This window comes from Myotis myotis, unplaced genomic scaffold (assembly GCF_014108235.1).
Source record: "Myotis myotis isolate mMyoMyo1 unplaced genomic scaffold, mMyoMyo1.p scaffold_m19_p_3, whole genome shotgun sequence".
NCBI classification, from domain to species: Eukaryota; Metazoa; Chordata; class Mammalia; order Chiroptera; family Vespertilionidae; genus Myotis; species Myotis myotis.
The window spans coordinates 185,458,610-185,481,039 of NW_023416335.1; the positions used below are offsets into that span (position 1 = coordinate 185,458,610).

General features: G+C 36.4%; 1 protein-coding gene across 6 annotated transcripts in view; it reads left to right on the forward strand.

Annotated features, from left to right (window-relative positions):
* LMO3 (LIM domain only 3) overlaps nucleotides 1–20,054 on the forward strand; it is a 58,531-nt gene extending 38,477 nt beyond the window's left edge. For all 6 annotated transcript variants that reach the window (XM_036301688.1, XM_036301689.1, XM_036301687.1 and 3 more), the window contains 2 exons: nucleotides 6,544–6,669; nucleotides 17,134–20,054. In XM_036301688.1, the coding sequence (XP_036157581.1) occupies nucleotides 6,544–6,669; nucleotides 17,134–17,239 (232 nt within the window). In that variant the 3' untranslated portion in view covers nucleotides 17,240–20,054. The remainder of the gene's footprint in view (nucleotides 1–6,543; nucleotides 6,670–17,133) is intronic.
* Nucleotides 20,055–22,430: the final 2,376 nt, after the last annotated feature.

Consider the following 22,430-nt stretch of genomic DNA (forward strand, 5'->3'; position numbering starts at 1 on the left):
AACTGGAAAATAGGTTGGACATCGTCATCCATTTCAGATTACGGATGCACTATAGTTGATTCACATCATTAGCATACAGACTTTTAAGTTAGAGTAAAATATCTCTGGCCTTTGCTTTTTTTTTTCTATCTATAGGCATAGAACACTGGAAAAGAGATTTCTAGCATGAATGTCAATTAGAAAATTCTATATCTCCATTTGTTTAACTGTTATAAGCCTTGTATACCTAGGGCTACAAGGAAACTTGAGGCTTTAGGCCAGCACTGCCCAATAGAAATATAATGTGCTTCACATATTAATTTTAATTTTTCCAGCAGCCCCCACATTAAAAGGAAGGGGTTTTTTTTAAAGGTGGAATTTTAAAAACATATTTTCTTTAGTCAAATAGATTCAAGAGATTATCATTTCAATATATAATTGATATTTTAAAATTATTCATGAAATATTTTACTTTTCTGTGCTAAGCTTTGAAACTGGATGTATATGTCACACTTAGAGCATATGTTGATACCGACTGGCCACATGCCAAGTGATCTGTAGCCACATGTGGTTAGTGGTTACCATATTGGTCGGCACAGCCACAGGCAGTGAGTGAAGGGGTAGTAAGCTTGGCTTATGAGGTGAGTGCAGGTGCAGGAGGAACCAGCTCTGTGGTGAAACGTAAGGTCTGTAACTCACCATATGGAGGGCGTTGCTGTTTTGTTTCCCTGGACTATCTCAAGTCTAAAACAACCTATTTTGAATCACAGTCCCCAAGTTGGAGCAGACTGTGATTGTTTAGGGCAGGAACTCCTACCCAAGCATTCATGGAACTTGACCTAGTTCATCTGGAATGATAGGTCCTGTAAGTCAAGTATAGTTTTAATGGGGAACGGAGTCTTTTTAGAATGTTGCCCTAGTCTTTTCTTCGCCTGAAATGCAAGACCCAGAGAGACAGGTGACAAAACCCTTTCTTCACCTTTAGCATTCCTTTTAATTTTTCTATTGTTCCCAAATGCACTAGTAATAATAAGTATAGATCTCAAGAATTCCAGAAAACAAAATGAAGTTGTCTCCCTTCCTGTTCGCTGTTGACTTTTTGCCTATACAGTAATGTTATTGTCCCAACCAGGTGGTGGTTGTTTAAATGGGTTGGATCATGAGCTGATACTCAAGAAGTTCCACTGGTGGTTGGCAGATAAATACTTAAGAATTAGCCCTCTAGTTTGCATTTGACCACCTAGCCTTATGCTGCCGAGGACTATTCTGTCTGATTCAAGAAGAGTAGAGTTTTGCCTGAACGAAGAAGAGGGACACATTCCGAGGACACTTAAAATACTGCAGCAAACATGAAGCTTCAGTCATCCTGGCCAGAGTCACCCATCCAGGCTGTCTAGACTTCTAATATATATCTTCTCCTATATATATAACCTTATATCTTAGAGAGAAAGAGAATACACAACCATGTATATAGAGGAAATACAAATATATGTTATACATGTGCATGCTAAACTTTACTTTTAGCAAATGGCTTATGTTTCTGTTTAGTATGATTTATATGTTAATATAAAATACATAAAGGCTGAATGTAATGAACTAAATTAGAGTTAATTTTAGAATAAAAGTACTTAATTATGAAAGAAATAATATCTAAGTTTTCTTTAAACAGATGCACTTAGTTTCTTTAAAACATGGTCAACTTTTTTAATTGGTTTAAGCTTAAATTTAGAAACATTCAGAATCATCATTGTGCACAAATGTATACTCAAAATAAGTGCTAAGTCACTGTGTAGCATTTTAAAATGTTAAACATTTTTATCTATTTTTTATGTTCAGTGTTTCCTTTCTTCTTTTAACTCCCACAATGTCTTCATCTCCATGACGGTGGAGCACATGCTAAGACCCAACAGAGAGGGAACAATAGGTTTATCTCTCCTCAGCCTTATAACAGTTGAGCTTTTTACATTTAAAACAAAAGTATTGACTGTTTAAAGTGTTTTTATTTTCTATCACTACATTCCGTAGTTTAAAAAGTGAAATAGGAAAGGAGATGAGAAGTATACTTGTAATAGACAGGAAAGCAATTGCCCTTCTCAGTCTGTGAAAATGTTCTATTCCTTTCCACATAACATATTCAATAAAACTTCACCATCCAACAGTCAAAAGTTACAGATCTTTTCGGTTGATTACAATTTCACTTCTTTAGAAAATAAACTTTACTTTCTCTGTTCATCTCTAGTTTTTCTGCAGAAAGAGTTTTTTTACATCAGAGGACGATTAAACCGTCTTACCCTCAATATTAAAAATATATATTTACTATTAAATTCATGTATTTTCAAGTTGCTGAGAATTTGTTCAACTACTAGAAGAGAATATTTGATCTTTGTTCAGAATTAAGGCTTACTGCAGTGATATTTATGTATGCATTTTCCCCAAAATAATAAATTAATTTGAGTCAAATACTATGCTTTTCATTGGCTGGGGGAATTTGATTTAGTGACTTGAGCCACCGACCTGGTAAAAAATCTATAGGAACATCTGGTGCTGTGAAATAAAAGACACTAATACAATGAACACTCGTCCCCACTCCCCATGCCTGTAGTAAACCATATTTATTATTGCTATGGTAAATGATTATATGTCTTGAGTTTTTCTCTATCCCCGCCCCCAGGAAATTTAGTAATGGATGTATACTAACCCATGCAGAATTCACCTGATTTATGACTATGTTGCAAAAGCTGTAGAACATTTAGTAAAAATGCAAAATTTTCTGGGAACCTTTAAAAATAGAAATGTGTGTGGTCATAGTTTTTGCTATGCCACCCATACACAAAAATTACTTAATGTTTCTCTATTCATGTTCACTGCAGTGTAGGCAGTGTTATACAGCACACAGATAGGCTGGGTTCTTGTCCGTAAGAAACTTGTCTGTTTGGTTTTTATCTTCGTGTCTGTGTTTAGATTGTCAATACCAGGTAATAGCAGCAAAAATGGAATGGAAAAGAGACAGGTACCCCCTTTGGGATTCCTGCAAATAGTACTACGCATTGATATTGTGTAGATGGTAGTTGTCACCTTTTATATTGTAAGTCTACTTTTGGTAGTGTGTCAGAACAAGACAAAGGTCATATAGCTTAAAGCCTATTATGAGCATTGATGGTAGGAAACCATGTAGCCCATAAATGGGCAAATTAACCCCTGCCATGCTTTAATAATCTGTAAGACATCTTAAAATGAGCAAAATGGATCAATGACCTTATTGACCTTATTTTTTTCTTTCCCATAAATTTATGAGCTGGTATTCTGTGATTATTCAGGTCAACATTTCAAAATGACTCCTTTTCAAAGTAAATCTTTGTCTCATTGTACTGCTTACTGAATGTACTTAGGCCCTTCTTTTATGTGAGGACTAGATTGTATAAACCTTATAAAGGAGAGATTACAGAGATCTCTAGCTTAAACAGGAAAGTGGATCAGTACTGACACCCTACTAAATGAGTCTGGGAGTGAGGAGTGGGGAGGAAAGGGTTACAAGAATTTCCAGGATTATGAATAGTCTAAGTGACTTAGATAATTAAAAGACTCTTCTTGAGTATTTCCTAGACGTATCTGCAAAATTCTTAGGAATGAATGTCTTAAGCTTAATTGATTAATGTGAAAATTCTTTTTGTCTGAGCCCAAATGTCATGTTAGAAAACCAAGGGATCACATTCTATATTTTGAAAAAGCCCATTTTGTAAAATGGGACTTTGTTTCCCCTCTCAGAGAATCTTGTCCGACTGAGAAGAAGGGAGACTATGAACGTGGCTACAGGGTAATCTCTTGATCCTTGGACCAAAGTGAGGAAAAAGTCTAACAAATGCATCGTTTTGCAGTAAATTAGATCAGATTTCCGCATCTCCGCACTCAGTCTGTGAGCTGACAGTTCAGTAAAATGTTCCCTTGTAAGGTTCGCCCTCTTAGGAAAAGGGGCAATAATTCATCATTAGGATTTCAGAGTCCAGGTGTAGATGGAAACTGATGGAGCCTCCAGCGAGGCAGGGAGGGTGCGTGGAAGAAGAAAATTTTATCTGAAGCCTAATTCCCTGGTTACAGCAGAGAATAATTAAGATAATATTGCTTCAAGAGTCCTTTAATGATTAAAAATCACATATGCAGAATCCATAAATTGGAGGGCAACAAATTGAAAGGCGGTAACATTGGAGAACTGTTTTATGCACATTGTGGTGGAAAGTACACTCGTGGCAGCCCGCCGTACGGGCAGCCACCGGAGACCGGGACCAGTCCAAGGACTTTGTTTAGATGCAACAAATCATTTGTCTGTTATTAACCCAGAGCTTGTAATTATGCAGATTGCCATAGATTTTCCTGGGCCTGGAAGTGAGATTGAGGGTTGTTCACAGTATAGCAGGCAGCTCAGGGCTGGCCATGCATTACTGAACTTGCCACATTTATCATGTTGACTGATGGCAGCAGAAGCAGGTCTCAGGTCCCAGTGGTTAATGTAGTGGGTAATTAACTGTCATTTGCCTAGTAATAGGCTGATGATCAATGGTTTGTGTGGAAACAAATTCTAATCAGGTAGCTGATAAATGCTCAGCTAGCAAGAGCAATTGAAATTGGGGGAAACTATGTCCAGAATTTCAAAATGGCATTGTGTGTGTATGTTTATTAGGTATAAGCAAACGGAGTCATCCTTAAACACTGCCTTCTCTCACACTAATCGCATTTTATATCCACAAGTGCATCTATATTCGTGGAATAAAGAACTGTTAAGATTTCCCTATTTCTCAAAAAAAATAAATAAATAAGAAAGAAAAAGAAGAAACAAATGCTCATGCAAGTGATGTGCCTCCTGAATAGATCACAGGAAGTACACGAAAAGTGAATGTGAAATGTTGGGATGAACGAAGAAATCTGCTGACAAAAGAATAGGATGAAAGCTTTAGTTTGCGATGGTTTCATTTTTAATGATTGCCAGTAGGAGATGCAAGATATTACATTTTCAGTGACATTCTTTAAAAAAAATTATTTCCCAAAATAGGGATTGAGAGCACAAAGGTTATTAGAGTTATAGTCCTTAAAATAAGCATATTGAAACGCTTTAAAGATTTTTTTTTTTCCCCGGGAAAAGGAGCATGTGACCATCTTTAATTCCGTCTTCTTGAATATGAACCTTGCTTACTTTTTATCGAGCGTACAGATGATGAAATGCATTTATAGTTTCTACCCTCAAGGCGCTTAAGTTCTTCAAGAGACAAGTCTAACAAAAACATAAGCTTAAACGTTGATTACGAGTTTGGCCAGACACTTCGAAGCCGTTCTCATAACTCTTTCCAACAATCATCATTAGCCTGCTAAGAGGAAATAGTTATACACTTGAAAATGAGCATGCATGCCTTTAAGCAAAGGAGCATATCTTCGGAGTATATAGAAAGTAATAAGAGAAACTTCAGCACATTTGTGCGTAATCCTTAAATTCAATAAAAGGAAAGGCTAAGATTCTTTAAAGAACATTTTTATAACTAAAGTGAGTTTTCTCCCTAGCACCTTTGAATTCATTAGTTTAGAACTGCTTTTAATTTGGTCTTTCCCATGAGAGCCATTATATTTTTCTCCTGTCAGCCTGATGCTGGAGAAAAAAAAGGAAACTGGCAGATGTGGTGTTTTTCATCTACTTTGCTTCCTAGTTAAAAAGTGCATTAACTACTATGCACAGAATAGGACTCGTAATAACTCTTTACCACCATTAACAATGGTAAAGAGACTTCGTTTAAATATTGCCAGTAAAAATGGATAAAATATTTTATTTTCTCCCATTATGAAACTACGGAGACATTTTATGTTGTACTATATTTTAGGTCATTACAATAACTATTTACTGGAATCTACAGCAAATAGGATTTTTTTTAAAAATACCTTTTCCCCCCCAGACAATTCCAGTGGTTCTTACAGTATATTATGTTTCCACTTCTGATCTAGCTCTGTGTAGTTTATAGCCTCATTTACTTTAATGTGCTACCTGAATAACATAATCATAGCTATAACTATAGTATAGGGCCATAAGGTGCATGCGCCTGTAATGATTTTTGACTACTTAAATGGCTTGTTCATAAATGGCCCTTTAATAATAACGGCAAACCATTTAGTAACTGGGTGACAAAAATAGGGAGTCATTCAAATGGGTTTTGTTTTTTTTTCCCCAAGTAAGATGTTTAATGTGTGGCATGAAGATGAAAGTTACATTGCTTTTATATTTACTCCACATTCTAACAAGTAGACTTTTGCAATGAATTCGCCCCTGTTGACTTCTGTGTGTGTAAGCTTCCCGATGTATTTGTCTTTTCCTTTGCTTCTCAAACAAGATGTGATTTTCATCAGGAAAGGTCAACCGAGTATGTATCACCAAAGAATATTTATGTATATACCTAGGATAAAACTCACTTGAGTACATCGTATGGCATTGTGTATCAACAGCTTTACACAGTGTATTAGCATCTTCTCTAGTCACCATCTCCGATTTTCCTGTAAGAGTTTGGAAAAAAAAAATGTTTATTGTTCTAGGCTCTTCGGAGTGACGGGAAACTGCGCTGCCTGCAGTAAGCTCATCCCTGCCTTTGAGATGGTGATGCGTGCCAAGGACAATGTGTACCACCTGGACTGCTTTGCATGTCAGCTTTGTAATCAGAGGTACTCAGATTCCATTTTTGTCTCCTAAAAAACGGTAAAGCTCTCTTTTCTGGCTATTTATTTAACAGATGGGAAGTATATCAGTACACTTTACTTAAAGCAATTACTCTCAGCATTTTTATTTTCTGCAAATGTTCATTCAGTGCCAGAAACGAACCACTGAGGAGCAAGGTCTCAAAACTGCATTTCTACGTGAAAGAAACCCATCACATAACAGGACGTGATAGAAAATGAAATTAATTCTGTAAACTTTTAGTCTACTTATTATTCATTCTCTTCCTTGTTGTTTTTCTTTAAACCCTAGCCGGTTTGGCTCTGGGAATAGAGCGTTGGCCTGTGGACTGAAGGGTCCCAGGTTCGATTCCGGTCAAGGTTACATACCTGGATTGCGGGCTCAATCCCCAGTGGGGGACGTGCAGGAGGCAGCCGATCAATGGTTCTCTCCTGTCATTGAGGTTTCTATCTTTCTCTCTACCTTCCTCTCTGAAATCAATAAAAAATAAAAAGCACGTTTAAACTATCTTTACTTTTTCATACTACTGTGAGCAAACACATTTGCATTGAGGCAAATAGGGATTTGTGGCAGGTAGTATTTTCTTGTTGTTCATATTTATAGTTGCCTTCCCTCTTGATTTCTGTTTTTTAATATTTTTATTGATTTCAGAGAGGAAAGAAGAGAGAGAGAGAGAAACATCAATGATGAGAGAGAATCATTGATCGGCTGTCTCCTGCAGACCCCACACTGGGGATCTAGCCTGCAATCTAGGCATATTCCCTAATCAGGAATTGAACTGTGACCTTCTGGTTCATAGGTCGACACTCAACCACCCACTGAGGCACACCGGCCAGGCTTAATTTCTTATCTTGAATTTTAACCTTGTTTTATATGTACTTTTTAAGTTGCTTCAAGTCTCTTTGTGAACAAGGCCAGAGATAGCTAATAATTAAACAATAATCAGCATTGGAGAGGCAGCATTGAAGAATAGAGTGTTGCACAGTATATCTAAAAACCTAAATTCTGGTCTGGACTTTGCCCCTAATAATATGTCTGACCATAAACCAATATTAGCTCTCAGGACCTCAGTTTTTCTCATTAATAACACAGGGAGCTGGATTAGTCAATTGCAGAGAATTCTTTCATCTGAAAGGCTTATGACTTCATCCCGTTTTTCTTTATTGAAAGTTATAACTTTTATTTCCACTGGGAACTATATACTACTGGTACCTATTTTATGTGACAAATGCAGAGGATATTAGAATATTAAAATGCACACATCATTAACAATGTATTTCAAAAATTAGTACACTTGATGGTTTTAATGGAAATAAATCCCGTGCAAGTGTGAAAACACCTGGACATAGTATATAATCAGAAAATATTAGTTGTGGCCAGTTTTCAGTTATTGCCATTTGCTGTTTTACTGTTCGATGCAGCACCTTCTTATGAGGCCCTATAGAGCAGTAGAAAGAATATGATGTTACAGAGAGAACTGGATTCAAATTCCAGCCCCACCATGAATCAGCTTGTGACCTTGGGAATGCTACTTAACCTCTCTGATTTTGTTTTCACACCCTTAAAATAAAGACAGTAATGCTTCTCTTACGGATTTTGAAAATCAAATCAAATAATTTATATAAATACTGGGAATAGGTTCTTAGAAATTGGAATTATAAATTAGACATTAGGAAAGAAAACAATAGGTTCTCAAAAACTAGTTCTTTTACCTTGATATTTCTAACTTATTTTTACCAAATAATATTTCACTAACTTGGTTTTTACACAAGATATATAGCTCAAGCCCGGCTGGCATGGCTTAGTGGTTGAGTGTCGACCTATGAACTAGGAGGTCACGATTCTATTCCTGCTCAGGGCACAGGCCTGTGTTAGGGGCTCCATCGCTAGTGTGGGGCATACAGGAGGCAGCCAACCAATAATTCTCTCTCCTCATTGATGTTTCTCTCCCTCCCTCTCCCTTCCTCTGTGAAATCAATAAAATACATTTTAAAAAGATGTATAGGTCAATAATATCTCTTGCTAAATAGATATTCAGAATGTGACTTAGTATACATACCTTGCCGTATATAATTGGCCCAGGAAATAATTGAAGAAGTCATCTCACAACATCTTGAGTCTTCCCAACAAATGCCTGGAATCAACATAGTTTAATTCAGTCTACAGTGACATTTAACCAAAGATAAATTGTCAAATGCACATGTTGTTTATTGTATGTAAGGATATGAATAAAGAAACACAAATATCCACACATCAATACAGACAGTAAAAAGGTAGACACATTTATATGCATGTGTACATGCGTGTGTACATATACACATACATGTATTAGTAGTAAATTTAAAATACTTCTGTTTACTTGTTACATTGATCCACTAATACAACCCACTAATAATACAGTTATTGCCATGCAATAATAACATTTACTGCTTTTCTACTTATAAATGGTTATATATTCATAGTAGAAAACTTAGAGAATACAAAGGGATAAAGAATAACATCATCTCATAGCTCACTATTCTCTCACTATTTTAAGGGAAAATATTTTAATATTTTGGTGTGTAGCCAGCTGTATAATTTTTGTACATATATGACAAGTGATATATAGCATATACTTTATATTATAGGCACATTTGAGCAGATTAAAGAAAAGCAACAGCAAATAATCCTAATATTTAATATTTGGCCTTTTTATGTATTATGGTGTGCCTTTATACCTGTCTTTAAAATTTTTTTTAAGCCCTGGCTGGTGTGGCTCACTTAGCTGAGTGAAATCCCATGCACCAAAAGGTCACAGGTTTGATTCCTGGTCAGGACACATGCCAGGGTTGTGGGCTCCATCGCCAGTAGGGCCATTTTCTGTTCCTCTCTCTAAAAACCAATTAAAATCATATTTTTAAAAATTTTAAAGTTTCTTTTAAGGTATTTTAAATTTTCTTGTGTTCAGTTTTATGGATATAGCTTCATATAATTAATCATCAGATTATAGAAAGATGGCATCTCATTATAATTTTAATTAGCATTCATTTGCTTCCTACTGCTGCTTTGCTATTTCTTCTTTTAGGGAACTGCCTGTTTATGCCCTTTGTCCATTTTTCTATTAGGGCAGGCTCACCTGTTTTATTCATGTTCTACACAGAAAATTAAAACATCATTCAAGCGCTAAACCCAGGCTAAATTCTATTATGATGCAAAGTAATTGTAGGTTGTTAATGCTATTTACAAATCGTATTTTATTTTATTTCACCATGGAAATACACAGTTGCACTCACAATTAAGCCTGTCTCCTCAGTAAAACTCAGTCAAGTAGGACAAACACTCCTAAATTTTGACTCTAAAACTGTTCACATTCTTATTGCTGCAAAATACTATTCTAATATCATTATTAAAGCACCTAATATATTTCTGTGTCCGCTTCATTTATTACATGCCACAGTGGTACTGCATAGTTCTGGTTCTGCACAATTAGCACTTCGTTACTGTCTTGTCACTTCAGCCCCAACAAGATAAACTTCTTTAATGCAGGAAGTCAGCTCATCTTCATCCGCCAAGCAGAGCAGACAAATTTTGTTACTCTCAATACAGAAGGCTTTCAACACAGGAGATTCTGCTTTTACTTTGACATTTCCTTAGGAAATCCTCTTTAATAAAGCCATATGCCACGTGGGCCTATACTTTCAGTAGCCGAATCTTTGTCATAGTATTGTACCTTTTCAAGTGAAACCTAAGGCATAAAGTTAATTTATAGGCACTTTCCCTTAAGCAAAACTTATTGACAACTGACATCGTATCAGACATGTTTATGAATTTTATTTAGCAGTCATTCCATCTTAACTTTTAAATCAAAATGTTAATAGCATAATATTTCTGAATGTTTAAAAACTATTAGCAATAATAGCCTTTCAGAATTGGTTTCCCTGGTATAGTATATACCTTCTCTGCCCTTTTTAGAAGGCTCTGGCTAAAAACATAGAGTTCTGAATTAAAAATCTAACAGCTTCTCTATTTTGAAAGGAAATCAGAGGAAGGTTATTTTGGGTATCTTGTATAATAACTTGAGTCTTGTTCAGAACTGGAAAATTCTGTGTAATAGTTAATCTCTTAAAGGTGAATAATCCTCCCTCCCCTTTAGAAAATACTGTAAAACTAAATGATGGTTTTATAAGAAAAGGAAATGACCTGCTTGTTTGTAATGGAATGGACTCAAATATGTAGACTTGTGTAACATTTCATTTTCTTTTATTAAAGGATAAAAGCTTTGTGCTTGGCCCTGTAAGAACAGAGGGAAGTACAATTTAGTTTCTCTCTCAAAGGTATTCAGAGCTGGGGTCGAGAGGGGCCATCAGAGACTCACTCACGGGAGAGTGTAATTGGTGGGACACAGATCCATCCCAATGGAAGAGAGGTCCACGCTGGGCGTCTTAGGGAAACATCACAAGCTGATGTGCCGGGTTTCAGAAAGACCTCCCTCAGACTAGTTGGGATCTAGGAAGTGTGCCTGGTCGGGGGTGGGGGGGTGAGGAAGCCAGGAAGTAGTGAGGAAATGGATTTCCAAACACATGGAGCAGCATGAAAGGCAGCATGGCGCTGTGAGAGCATCTAAACAGCCGTGGGCAAACTACAGCCCGCGGGCCGGATCCGGCCCGTTTGAAATGAGTAAAACTAAAAAAAAAAAAAAAAAAGACCGTACCCTTTTATGTAATGATGTTTACTTTGAATTTATATTAGTTCACACAAACACTCCATCCATGCTTTTGTTCCGGCCCTCCGGTCCAGTTTAAGAACCCATTGTGGCCCTCGAGTCAGAAAGTTTGCCCACCCCTTAAATATGTTTGGGAAATGAAAAGTAGCTCAGTGTGCTCAGAGATGAGACCAGGAATGTGGTAGGGATGGTAGTGAGGAATGGAGCGAGGAGCAGGAGATGAAATTGTGAAAGTAGAAAGTGATTGAAAATTGAAATGAGTACAAACTTAAATCACTGCATCTAAAATACCTTTGTGATTGAATACTATTTGATCCTGGAATCAATCCATCCTATCCAATATTTATTGACCACCCAGCCCAAGCGATAGTACAATTTATGGTGGTATTTCACAGGGATCAAAAGAAATAAAACTCATGGTCACTTTACCTCAGCACTACTGTCCAGGTTGGGGAACCTATTACACACTTACAAGAAAATTTGAAATGCCAAAGTAAATGAATGATACACTAATAAATAAATGCTCTGGGAAAGTAAAATGCTTCCCAATCAGGGAACATTGATGGAAGGAGTGGGAACTGAAGAATGTTTAGCATTTAAGTTCCATGGTAAAAAGGAAGAACTGTCCCTGGCTAGGCAACATTCTAAGCAAAGATGAAAAGATGATCATTGGCAAAGAATAATGAAAGCACTTTTTTTTTCTACTTTATAGATGTGGGAACTTATTTTCAGAGGTGTTAAGTAACTTACCAGAGGTGTGAATGTATTCTGTGTATTTACATGTTTAAAATTAGTGCAACTAAGATTCAAATGCCTATCCCTGTGATTACACGGGCTGAGCCTGTTTTTTTTATCATTATAGTGCATTATTCAAACATTTTATTATTGCCTTTGCTATTAATAGATAATTTTTGAATGGGACTGATTCAATGTATCAAGCATTATAATAAGATGCTTTATTATATTCTTTTATAGAATTTATTGGGGTGACACTTGTTAACAAAATTATACAGGTTTTAGGTGCTCAATTCCACAACATAATCATCTGTGTACTATATTGTGTGTTCACCACCCCAAGTCAAGTCACCTTCCACTACATTTATCCCTCCTATACCTGCCTCCACCTCTTCCCTCTCCCCATCCCCCTAGCAATCACCACACTGTTGTCCAGTGTCTATGAGTTTTCTCTCTCTCTCTCTTTTTTTTTTTTCTCAATCCCTCCACACACCCCTACCCAGCCCCACCCCTTCCAACTGCTGTCAACCTGCCCTCCATCTATGGAGTCTGTTTTACATGTACTAACTCATTTAAAACTCAAAATAACCCCTAAGTAGGTATCATTATTGATCTCATTTTACAGACGAGGAAACTGAAGTACAAGCAACTTAAGTAACTAATTCAAGGTTACACAATTAGAAAATAGTAGACTCAAGGTTTGAACTTTGGCAGTCTGGTTTTAGTCTGTGGACTCAGAGCCCGTATGAGGGCTGTTTCAAGAAGGGTATTTTATTTTCTGGCTATGTGGATATAAAGGTGATTAGATACAGTTGTGTTATAGTAAGGTGGACTTTGGAAAATTTCTAGCAGAACTCAGGGTGCATGTAGTGTAGCTTGGTGTAGAAAAGATTGTTACGAATGAAGCGTGTAATGACAACTGGGCTGTCACTGGGAAAAGGCAGTAAATTTGTGCACAATTCTGAAGTGATGGGACAGTGAGTATATACCTGCACCTCTCACTGCAAACAAGGTAAGTATCTAATAACTGAGGGTGCTCCATGGGTAAGTAAAGACATTGGGTATAGGTATTGAACCCACCTCTTTTTAAAGTGTTGTGAAATGGAAATGAATTATAATCGACCATTACTAATCTCAGGGAAATAAGGTGACTAAGTTAACATTTTCATTTCTTAGAAAGTATGTTACACATGGAGGCTTCTTAGCAGAGGCTTTTGATAACCTGCTCAAAACTACTCTAAGCCCGTATTTTATACAGATGATTTATTAATCACACTTATTTCCTGTACTTTTTCAACTGTGTAAGGCCACATGATTTCAACTAGAATCACTTCAAAATATCTGGGAATTAAACCTGTTATCAATTCCGAAACATCACGATTAGATGGTTTAAAAAATCTCTTTAGGCATCTTGACATATTTTTCTAAATGAAGGGAAAATTAATTGAACCGACTATATCACAAGTAATGATGATTACTTTCAGTTTGCTTTCAGGAATTCTAGCCCTACCTATTAATACACTAACAGTGTTCTCTGGCCATTGCTGCTTTTAAAATATTTTTTTCTTTAAGTGCTAAGTCTCTTAAGGAGCCGGTTATATAGCATTGGAAATTAGCCTGCCATACAAAATCACAGTTCTAGGTCATTTTGTTAAGTGTCTAATGTCTGCATTGCTGTTTCTTTCATTTCTTCATGCTTATATTTGAAACATTTTAAAGGAGGGTACCAATTTTAATTGCATCCCAACCATAATTTGCCTTTAACCAAGCTTTCCAGGCTGTTTTGTTTGAGTTAGATGTATAATTGTGACATTCCTCACCCATGCTCTGTTTCATTCTGACCTTTAAGTATAAATTGAAATGCACATAAAATGTACTTTATCCAGTTGACAATACATTAGTAACTAAATATTCAGGTAGGAATATTTCAGATGAATTCCATGTATACTACCATCTCATCGAATGGTAGGCAGGCCTTTTTTTAAAAGAAATTATGAAAATGAATAATTATAACACCAAAAAACACATCTAGATAACTTTGTAGCCTCATGCTTTACTGCCTCCAGGTAAGAGCATGGGTCTTGAATCTGAAGAAACCTGGTTCCTTTCCTTCATGTACCACATGCATCCTACCTATGAAACCGTGGGCAGGTATTTAAATTCTGGGAAGAAGCCTATGGTTTTTCATCTTTAAAAAGTCAATGATAATATCTGTAATCTAGGTTGGATGAAAGGAATAATGTAATCACATGTATACATGCTTCGTGTTAGCACCTGGTAAATATAAATACTTTATGAAAAGTGGCTATTATAATGACCAACATTTCAGCCATTTCAGCCATATTTCATTTCTACTCTTTATCATAAACTTGGAAAAGTGACTAAATTAGAGATAAGAAAAGCTGAAGTTTCACCTTAGTATCTTAAGTGGGGAGTTGAGATTGGAACCCTATTCCTTGCGATGTGCTTCTCTGCCTTTCATATATTTCTTACTATGACACCCTACAACCCAGTGATGCAGCTGGTTTGCCTGACCCTCAGATAACTAACTCAGGAAAAGCATGAAATGTACTTTATACATTTTTTCTCACTCTGATTAACCTGAGTTTTTGAACCTAAAATTAAAAATTATTTAAATTTCCAGGCCTCTGAAGGTAAAAAATGACATAAGAGGACATAACAAAAAAAAAACACACGTTTTTATTTAATAGTGAATAGAATTAAGGTGATTGTTAAAAATTATATTGAAAAAGTAAAGCAAAGTTTCAGACAATATAGAGTTGAAAAAGTATTTCCAATTTAGTTGTTTTTTAGGAAAAAAAAACACCTCAGTAATATCAGCTGGAGTATGAGTGTTTTACTGACTTTATTTACTTTTGATATTTCATTATAGGCTTCTTAGTTCAAATAAATTTCAATATTAACATAAATTTAAAAATTTTGAACAGTAATCACATATCTTATTCATGCTATTTTATATAATCTCACTAAAGTCAAGTATTTTTAAAATACATTTTTATCAATTTCGGAGAGGCGGAGAGAGGGAGAGAGAGAGATAGAGACATCAATGATGAGAGAGACTCAATGATTGGCTGTGTCCCGTACGTTCCACACTGGGGATCAAGCCTGAAACCCAGGCATATGTCCTAGCCAGAAACTGAACCGTGACCTCCTGGGTCATAGGTTGATGCTCAACCACTGAGCCACTATGGCCAGGCAAAAGCTAAATATTTAAATTGGCTGTTAGGCCTGTCCTTTTCTTCAACATGTCTTCGTACTCAAGATAATCTGCAAAAACTGGTCTATTCCAACACCACTTTTATTTTTTATTTTTTTAAATATATTTTTTATTGATTTTTTTACAGAGAGGAAGGGAAAGAGATGAGAGAGTTAGAAACATCGATGAGAGAGAAACACCGATCAGCTGCCTCCTGCACATCTCCCACTGGGGATGTGCCCGCAACCCAGGCACATGCCCTTGACCGGAATCGAACCTGGTACCTTTCAGTCCGCAGGCCGACGCTCTATCCACTGAGCCAAACCGGTTTCGGCCCAACACCACTTTTAAACACCATATTTAAAGTTTACAGTATGCAGTAAAAAGAAGATGTGCTTAAAATCCAAACTTGAATGTTCATTGCATCCAAGTCTTGACCATACACACCTCCAGGATTTCAAGATCAGCACATGCTCTGTATTTTCAATCAACATCATCAGCAGGCAGTAATCCTGGGGAAAAAAGTAAATTCCACAAATAAGCAGACCAATCTTCTTTAAGAGGAAAGCTAATTCTTTTCAATCTACTCTTTTTATTACACCATTTTCCCCTCTATCTACTTAAGCTAGAATAAGGATAAATTTCCAAAGCTACCCAGTTGGAAAATAAATAGGTTCACTGTTTGTCTAGCATTCCAATCTTTGCAAATGTAAATCAGTCCAACTGCTCCTCATTTAAACTCTCAACTTCACAAGACATTAAAGGGTGCCTTTCAGTACACAGTTTAATCTATCCACTAAGATTTCTGCTTGAACATCATTTGAAATAGACTATCTGATAAAGAGAGACCACTATCAAAGGTCAGTGAGGCCAACTTGTATAATTACCAGTAGTTTTACTGGGTCAACTCTACCAGACACTGCTGTTTGAAGGTTAAATTGTTACAATTAAAAATATATACAGATCTCCCCAGAGTTACTTTATTGTTAAATGTACCAGAAACTGCACAAGCATTTATTTCTGACCTTAATTGTATCCAAAGTGTCACCATGGGGAAATCACACAAAAAGAGCACTTATTTTGTTTTATTGAATAAAATAATAATTAGCTCCTGGGCACTAGTTTATGTATCACATCAATATTAAGAACTTTGTTTAGGTTATGCCCTTTGGTTTAATTGAAAATGCTCCAAGAAATTACATTTACTATTTTATAGTTGATAAACTTGCTACAAACAAAGGAATATGGCCCAACATCAGAGTCTGGTGCTAAAACAACTTTCACTTCAGAATGACCACTTCTGAATTACTAGAATTTAATCACATTTTTATAACAAAGAGTAAAAGGAAGTTTTAAATGGAAAGCTTTAAAATGGGCTATTTTCTAATTGTTTGATTCATTTTAATGCCTTTACTTATTTTTTTGTAAAGTGGATAAGTGGCCAATCATGAAATCTTCCATAATCACTAACAGTGAAATATTATCAATCCTTCTTGTTTAAATGATCAGTTCCATGTTATAGATCAGCTCCATTTTCTTTCTAATGTGGTAAAATAAAAATCACCTTTGCTGTCCTATATATTTTCCTCAATGTTCCTATGATTTTTATATATAAAGCTGGATTTCAAAGTTCGTGTACAATGCTTTAGTTGTTGACAATAAAGGGAATTTTCGAAGCCAAGCTTTCTACTTCAGGGAATTACCATGTGAAATTATTATTAGGAAAAGAAATCTTCAGATCTATAGATCTGAGTGAAATGGTCTTAACACATTTTATTTTTTTTTAAATATTTTCAGATTTTGTGTGGGAGACAAATTTTTCCTCAAGAATAACATGATCCTTTGCCAGACGGACTACGAGGAAGGTTTAATGAAAGAAGGTTATGCACCCCAGGTTCGCTGATCTATCAACATCACCCTATTAAGAACACAAAGCACTACATTCTTTTATCTTTTTTGCTCCACATGTATATAAGAATTGACACGGCAACCTACTGAATAGCGTAGATATAGGAAAGCAGGATGGATATATGAAATAAAAAGGGGACTGCATCTGTATGTAGTGATATTGCCCCAGTTCAGAGTTGAATGTTTATTATTAAAGAAAAATCATAATGTACATATTGCTGGTTTTTTTGCTTGCTATTCCTTTTTGTGTCACTTGGCATGAGATGTTTATTTTGGACTATTGTATATAATGTATTGTAATATTTGAAGCACAAATGTAATACAGTTTTATTGTGTTACCATTTGTGTTCTGTTTGCTTCTTTGTATTGTTGCATTTAGTACAATCAGTGTTTAAACTTACTGTATATTTATGCTTTCTGTATCTATCAGCTATTTTAAATGAGCTGTAACTTTCTAGTAAAAAATTGAAGAGCAAATCTCACGAATGATACACATATAGATAAAGCAAGTCTAGCAACATTAAAAAAACTAAAAAATAAAGACACACACAAAGCATTTTAAGCAACATTCACTATGATTGCCACCATGATTTAGTCTATCAGTGTTCTCTTTATAACCCCCTATTTTCAGGGGGCTAAGATCAGCTTTAAAAAATGCATAAAAATTTCATCGTAAAGCACTTTCATTTTATACCAACGTGAAAAGTGCCACTTTTAGAATAACTTTAAAGCTTAACAGTTACCCTTTTAATATCCTCTGTGTGTGTGTGTGTGTGTGTGTGTGTGTGTGTGTGCGTTATTTACCTATATTATGGTTTTGCTGTTTGTTTTTTCCAGCCATTAACCCCTATGTGAACTAGTGCCTTTGGGTATCATGTAAATTTTTTCCAAAGGGTTACTTTAAAAAAGCATTAACACAACTATAAGATAACTTAAAAATGATTAAATTTCTTGTACAAATTTTGCCCAGATCGCTCCATAAAAGCGTGAGTGTTTAATAACTTGTGGCCTGATAAATTTCTGGCACTAAAAGGATTTGAGTGTGAATCTACTGAAATCATGATAATGCACATTGACGCTGTGATGATATTTGAGTAGTGAGGTTACTTTTGATCGGGCAACATCGTGCTCATAGAATCTTCTAGAAGAAGAGAAACAAAGGGATTGATAAAAAGCTGAGAACTGGTGATTATATATTTTTCTGTATTACATGCCACTTATTTTAATGTTTAAAAGTGAACACTTTAAAGTTTGATGTGTCTTACTCTCTTGCTTTCTGTAATTACCCACTCAGTATACATCACACTTAAGCTGAAATCTGTCATCCCATTTTTTAAAGGTGAAATATTATTTCCTTACATACACGATAGCTGATAAGAAGAAAATGTTCTAGAAACAGAAATTATGGAGACTGATTATTTAGATTATAATTTAAGAAATTAAAATGAGTCTATAACACCCTCTTTCGGATTGCTCACATTTTGCTTCTTTGCTTCTGTTCCCTAATAATAAAACTACATGTTACCAATTTAACCCCTTGCAGGCACAATGAACCCTACTTTTACTAGAGCAAATTTAGTGCTGTGGTTTTTATTTTTTCTTTATTTTATTCTTGATCACTTGTATAGGAAACAATATTTCCCAGTGTTATTTAAATACATATTTTGTCCTGCCAATATATGTATTGCAGATGAAAATTAAGTGTGATACCTGAGTTCTTGGTTTGGGGCCAAAATATTAAGCTGCAAATAATGCTGCTGTGGATTTGAGTTGTTTTAAGAACAAAGCTTTATTATAGACATGCATGTAAATCTGGATATTGCCTCTCGTTTTTAAGGAAATGATTCTGTGAAAAGTGAATGATATGTATTTTTACAAATGCTTCATGGTTAAGAGTGTTCAAGTCACATGTCTCCCAAATTCGAGATACACCTAGAAAAAAAATTTTAAAAATAGCTATTTGAGGCCCATAATATAACTATTATTTTAGCCTTTGAGCCTTACATTTGCTTCATGAAAAGACTTGCATAGCCAAAACTAAAAACATCAAAACAAAAACGGAACAACCAAAAGGATGCAGGGGAAATAGTGAGAAATGGTTTTCATAACACTGCTGCCCCAATAGCCCCCTTTAAGAGTTGCTTGACATTCATGTGGCTGTACAGTTTTAATTGTCGGTATCTTTTTCAAATAATCTTTTAAATATTTAACTGGTTTTGCATATGTTAAGATCAATATGTCAAAATATCTGTAAACTGGGAACAAACTGTTCAACTATCCTTGGGACCCAAAGACCAAACCACGTTTTTTACTGCCTTTTATTTTGCATAATCCTTTGGGAATTAATTCTTATGCTTTTCCTGCAAAGGAAATTACTCACCTGGATTAAAGATTAAGGCCTTAATCTCCTTAGATTACCATTAATCCCTATGAATTTGTGAAACAAGACAGAAATAGACCCTTTTGTAACTAATTGCCCATAAAGAGTAGCATTTTTGACCTAAAGTATTAAGCTAATTGTCTTGACTATTCCAAGTCCCTGAATTGTTGTCAACTTTCCTCTGTGTGTTGTGTAGCCCTGGTGTCACTTAGCTTGTTTTCCAATGCCTCCAGTAGGACACCTCCAATGGAGCTTTGATTTCTCAGGCAGGGAGAGCTCCCTTCCTAATGTGCACCACGCATAGGCTGCCTCTGATGAAGGACCAGGAACCTCCAGTTCACCAGAATGCTGGCTGAGTTTAAAAGCTGACCTGTGTTTGTAATTTCACTTTCATCTTGCTTAATAAATATCTGCTGGATTCTTTCATTCATTTTTTTTAATATTTGGATTTATGTTGTTAATAAAAGGGGTATGACACTATTTGATTGCTCTTAGTTGGCAACATCTAGAAGACATCTAGAAAGCATGCATTAAGTGCATGAAAAAAGAAAAAAAGTATGTAAGGACGTTGGCTTTTAAAAGGTAAATCATAAGCATAAACATAGTAGCTCAAATGCTTTCTCCAAATATTATACTTAAGATCTCTGAGCTAGGTAGTTTACTGCTATTTACTTTTGTGGGGAAAATAAAGCTGTCAAAATGAAGGTAGCAATTACTGGGTATAATTTTGCACATACATACAAATTTTAAGTGATCTTTCTGAAAGCAACTGTGTTGGCAGACTAAATTTCGAAACCTCTCTTTTCTGTATGATGAATTAAAGCAAAAAACTCAACTCAATCCTACATTTTCAGGGATGAGATGGTGTGCCTTCCCTGAAACTGGGTGCTGAAGGTTATATCTGCAGTCAAACCTACAATATACAAGTGGCTTCCTTTTAACTATCCTTTTAGGCAAACCACCCTCAGAATAGTCACTTAAACAGTTTCATACAAATGATACAGTTTCAACATGCTTAGTGTTCACTTCAGTAAGTTGCAGAAACAATCTGCATGTTTACTGTAATAGGCCATTAGCACAGAATACAGTTTTAGCAAAAGCCTTTTGATGATTACTTTTTCTTAAAAACACCATCCTATGTAATAAAAGCCTAATATGCTAAGTCCGTCGTCAGGTTGGCTGTTCAACCAATCAAAGCATAATATGCTAATGAGATGCTAAGGCTGCTCAACCACTCGCTATGACGTGCACTGACCACCAGTGCAGGGGGTAGACAGTTGACTGGTCGAACAGTCTCTATGATGTGCACTGACCACCAGGGGGCAGACACTCCAACTGGTAGGTTAGCTTGCTGCTGGGGTCCAGCCAATCGGTCCAACTGATCAGGACTGAACAAAATGGGCTGGACATGCCCTGGATCCCTCCCATGGTCCCTCCTCAGCTGGCCAACCTCCCGTGTCCCTCCCTGGCCCCAATTATGCACCAGTGGGCTCCCTCATCCTGGCCTGTGCCCTCTTGGGGAATATCAGAGAGCCAGTTTCAGCCCAATGGGCCAGGCCAAGGGACCCCACTGGTGCATGAATTCATACACCATGCCTCTAGTTATAGATATTTCTTAAATGTGATTTTAATGCAATTTAAGGTAATAGAAAGACAAGTTTTAATAGACCTATGAATTCAAGGAGCATTTATTGAGAACCTACTATGTGACAGGTCTAGCCCAGAGCACTCAACCTCCTGCTGAGCAGACTTATGGTACTTGGAACCTCAGATGACTTTAAGGTGTCTTTGTACTGATTTGTACTCATCTCAAACCTACTGATAATGAGCACACAAAAGCAAATACGATCTTCCTCCTATTCAGCTTGTCATTGCTCTGAAAGGCCCAGAAAATATCTCAGGTAATCAATGTGTTCAGAGAATTATCTCACACAAATTACTCATTAACTCAATAGCACATAATAAAAAAGAACATCAATTAATTAATGAGTCACCCTCAGATCACTCTGATTACAAAAGAGCTCTGCTGAAACAGCGGTTATAAATGGAGCTGCCTCTCTTCCTTCATTGTTTGCAATTGGCCCATTATTTGGCTGAAACCAGTGTCATATTTAACACATGCCTGTAGGTAATTGTGTGATTAGTTTCATAAATGAAGAATTCTGAAAGTCGACTGCTTGTAAGACCTTAGAAATGGTCAGAAAATTAAAGAAAACTCTCATTTTTACAATAGCTTCATTTGAAGCCAAGTTATTAAAAGGGTATTATCTATCCAAATGGTCTACTTCTGCTACCAGCGAGAATATGACACCTCGGCTCTTGCCTTCTTGAAGGAAAGGTTTCAATTAAGAGACAAAGTGCAGCAAAGCGAGCAAGAGTTTACTGACCACAGCAAATGCACACTCAGGACAGTGAGACAAGGAAGGGCTTGTGCTTAGGAGAAGCCTCAGGAGAGCCCAGGTGGGCTGCTAGGCTCGCTGGGAAGTCAGAGAAAGGGGGGCCTTGGAGAGAGGTTCGGAAGGTTAACTCTGGACGAGCTGATGCTGCCCATGACTCCCTGCTTGCCAGTCTCCTGGGATCCCTTAGCAGCGGTTCTCAACCTGTGGGTCGCGACCCCTTTGGGGGTCGAACGACCCTTTCACAGGGGTCGCCTCAGACCATCGGAAAACACATATATAATTACACATTTTTTTGTGATTAATCGCTGTGCTTTAATTATGTTCAATTGGTAACAATGAAATTGGGGGTCACCACAACATGAGGAACTGTATTAAAGGGCCGCGGCATTAGGAAGGTTGAGAACCAC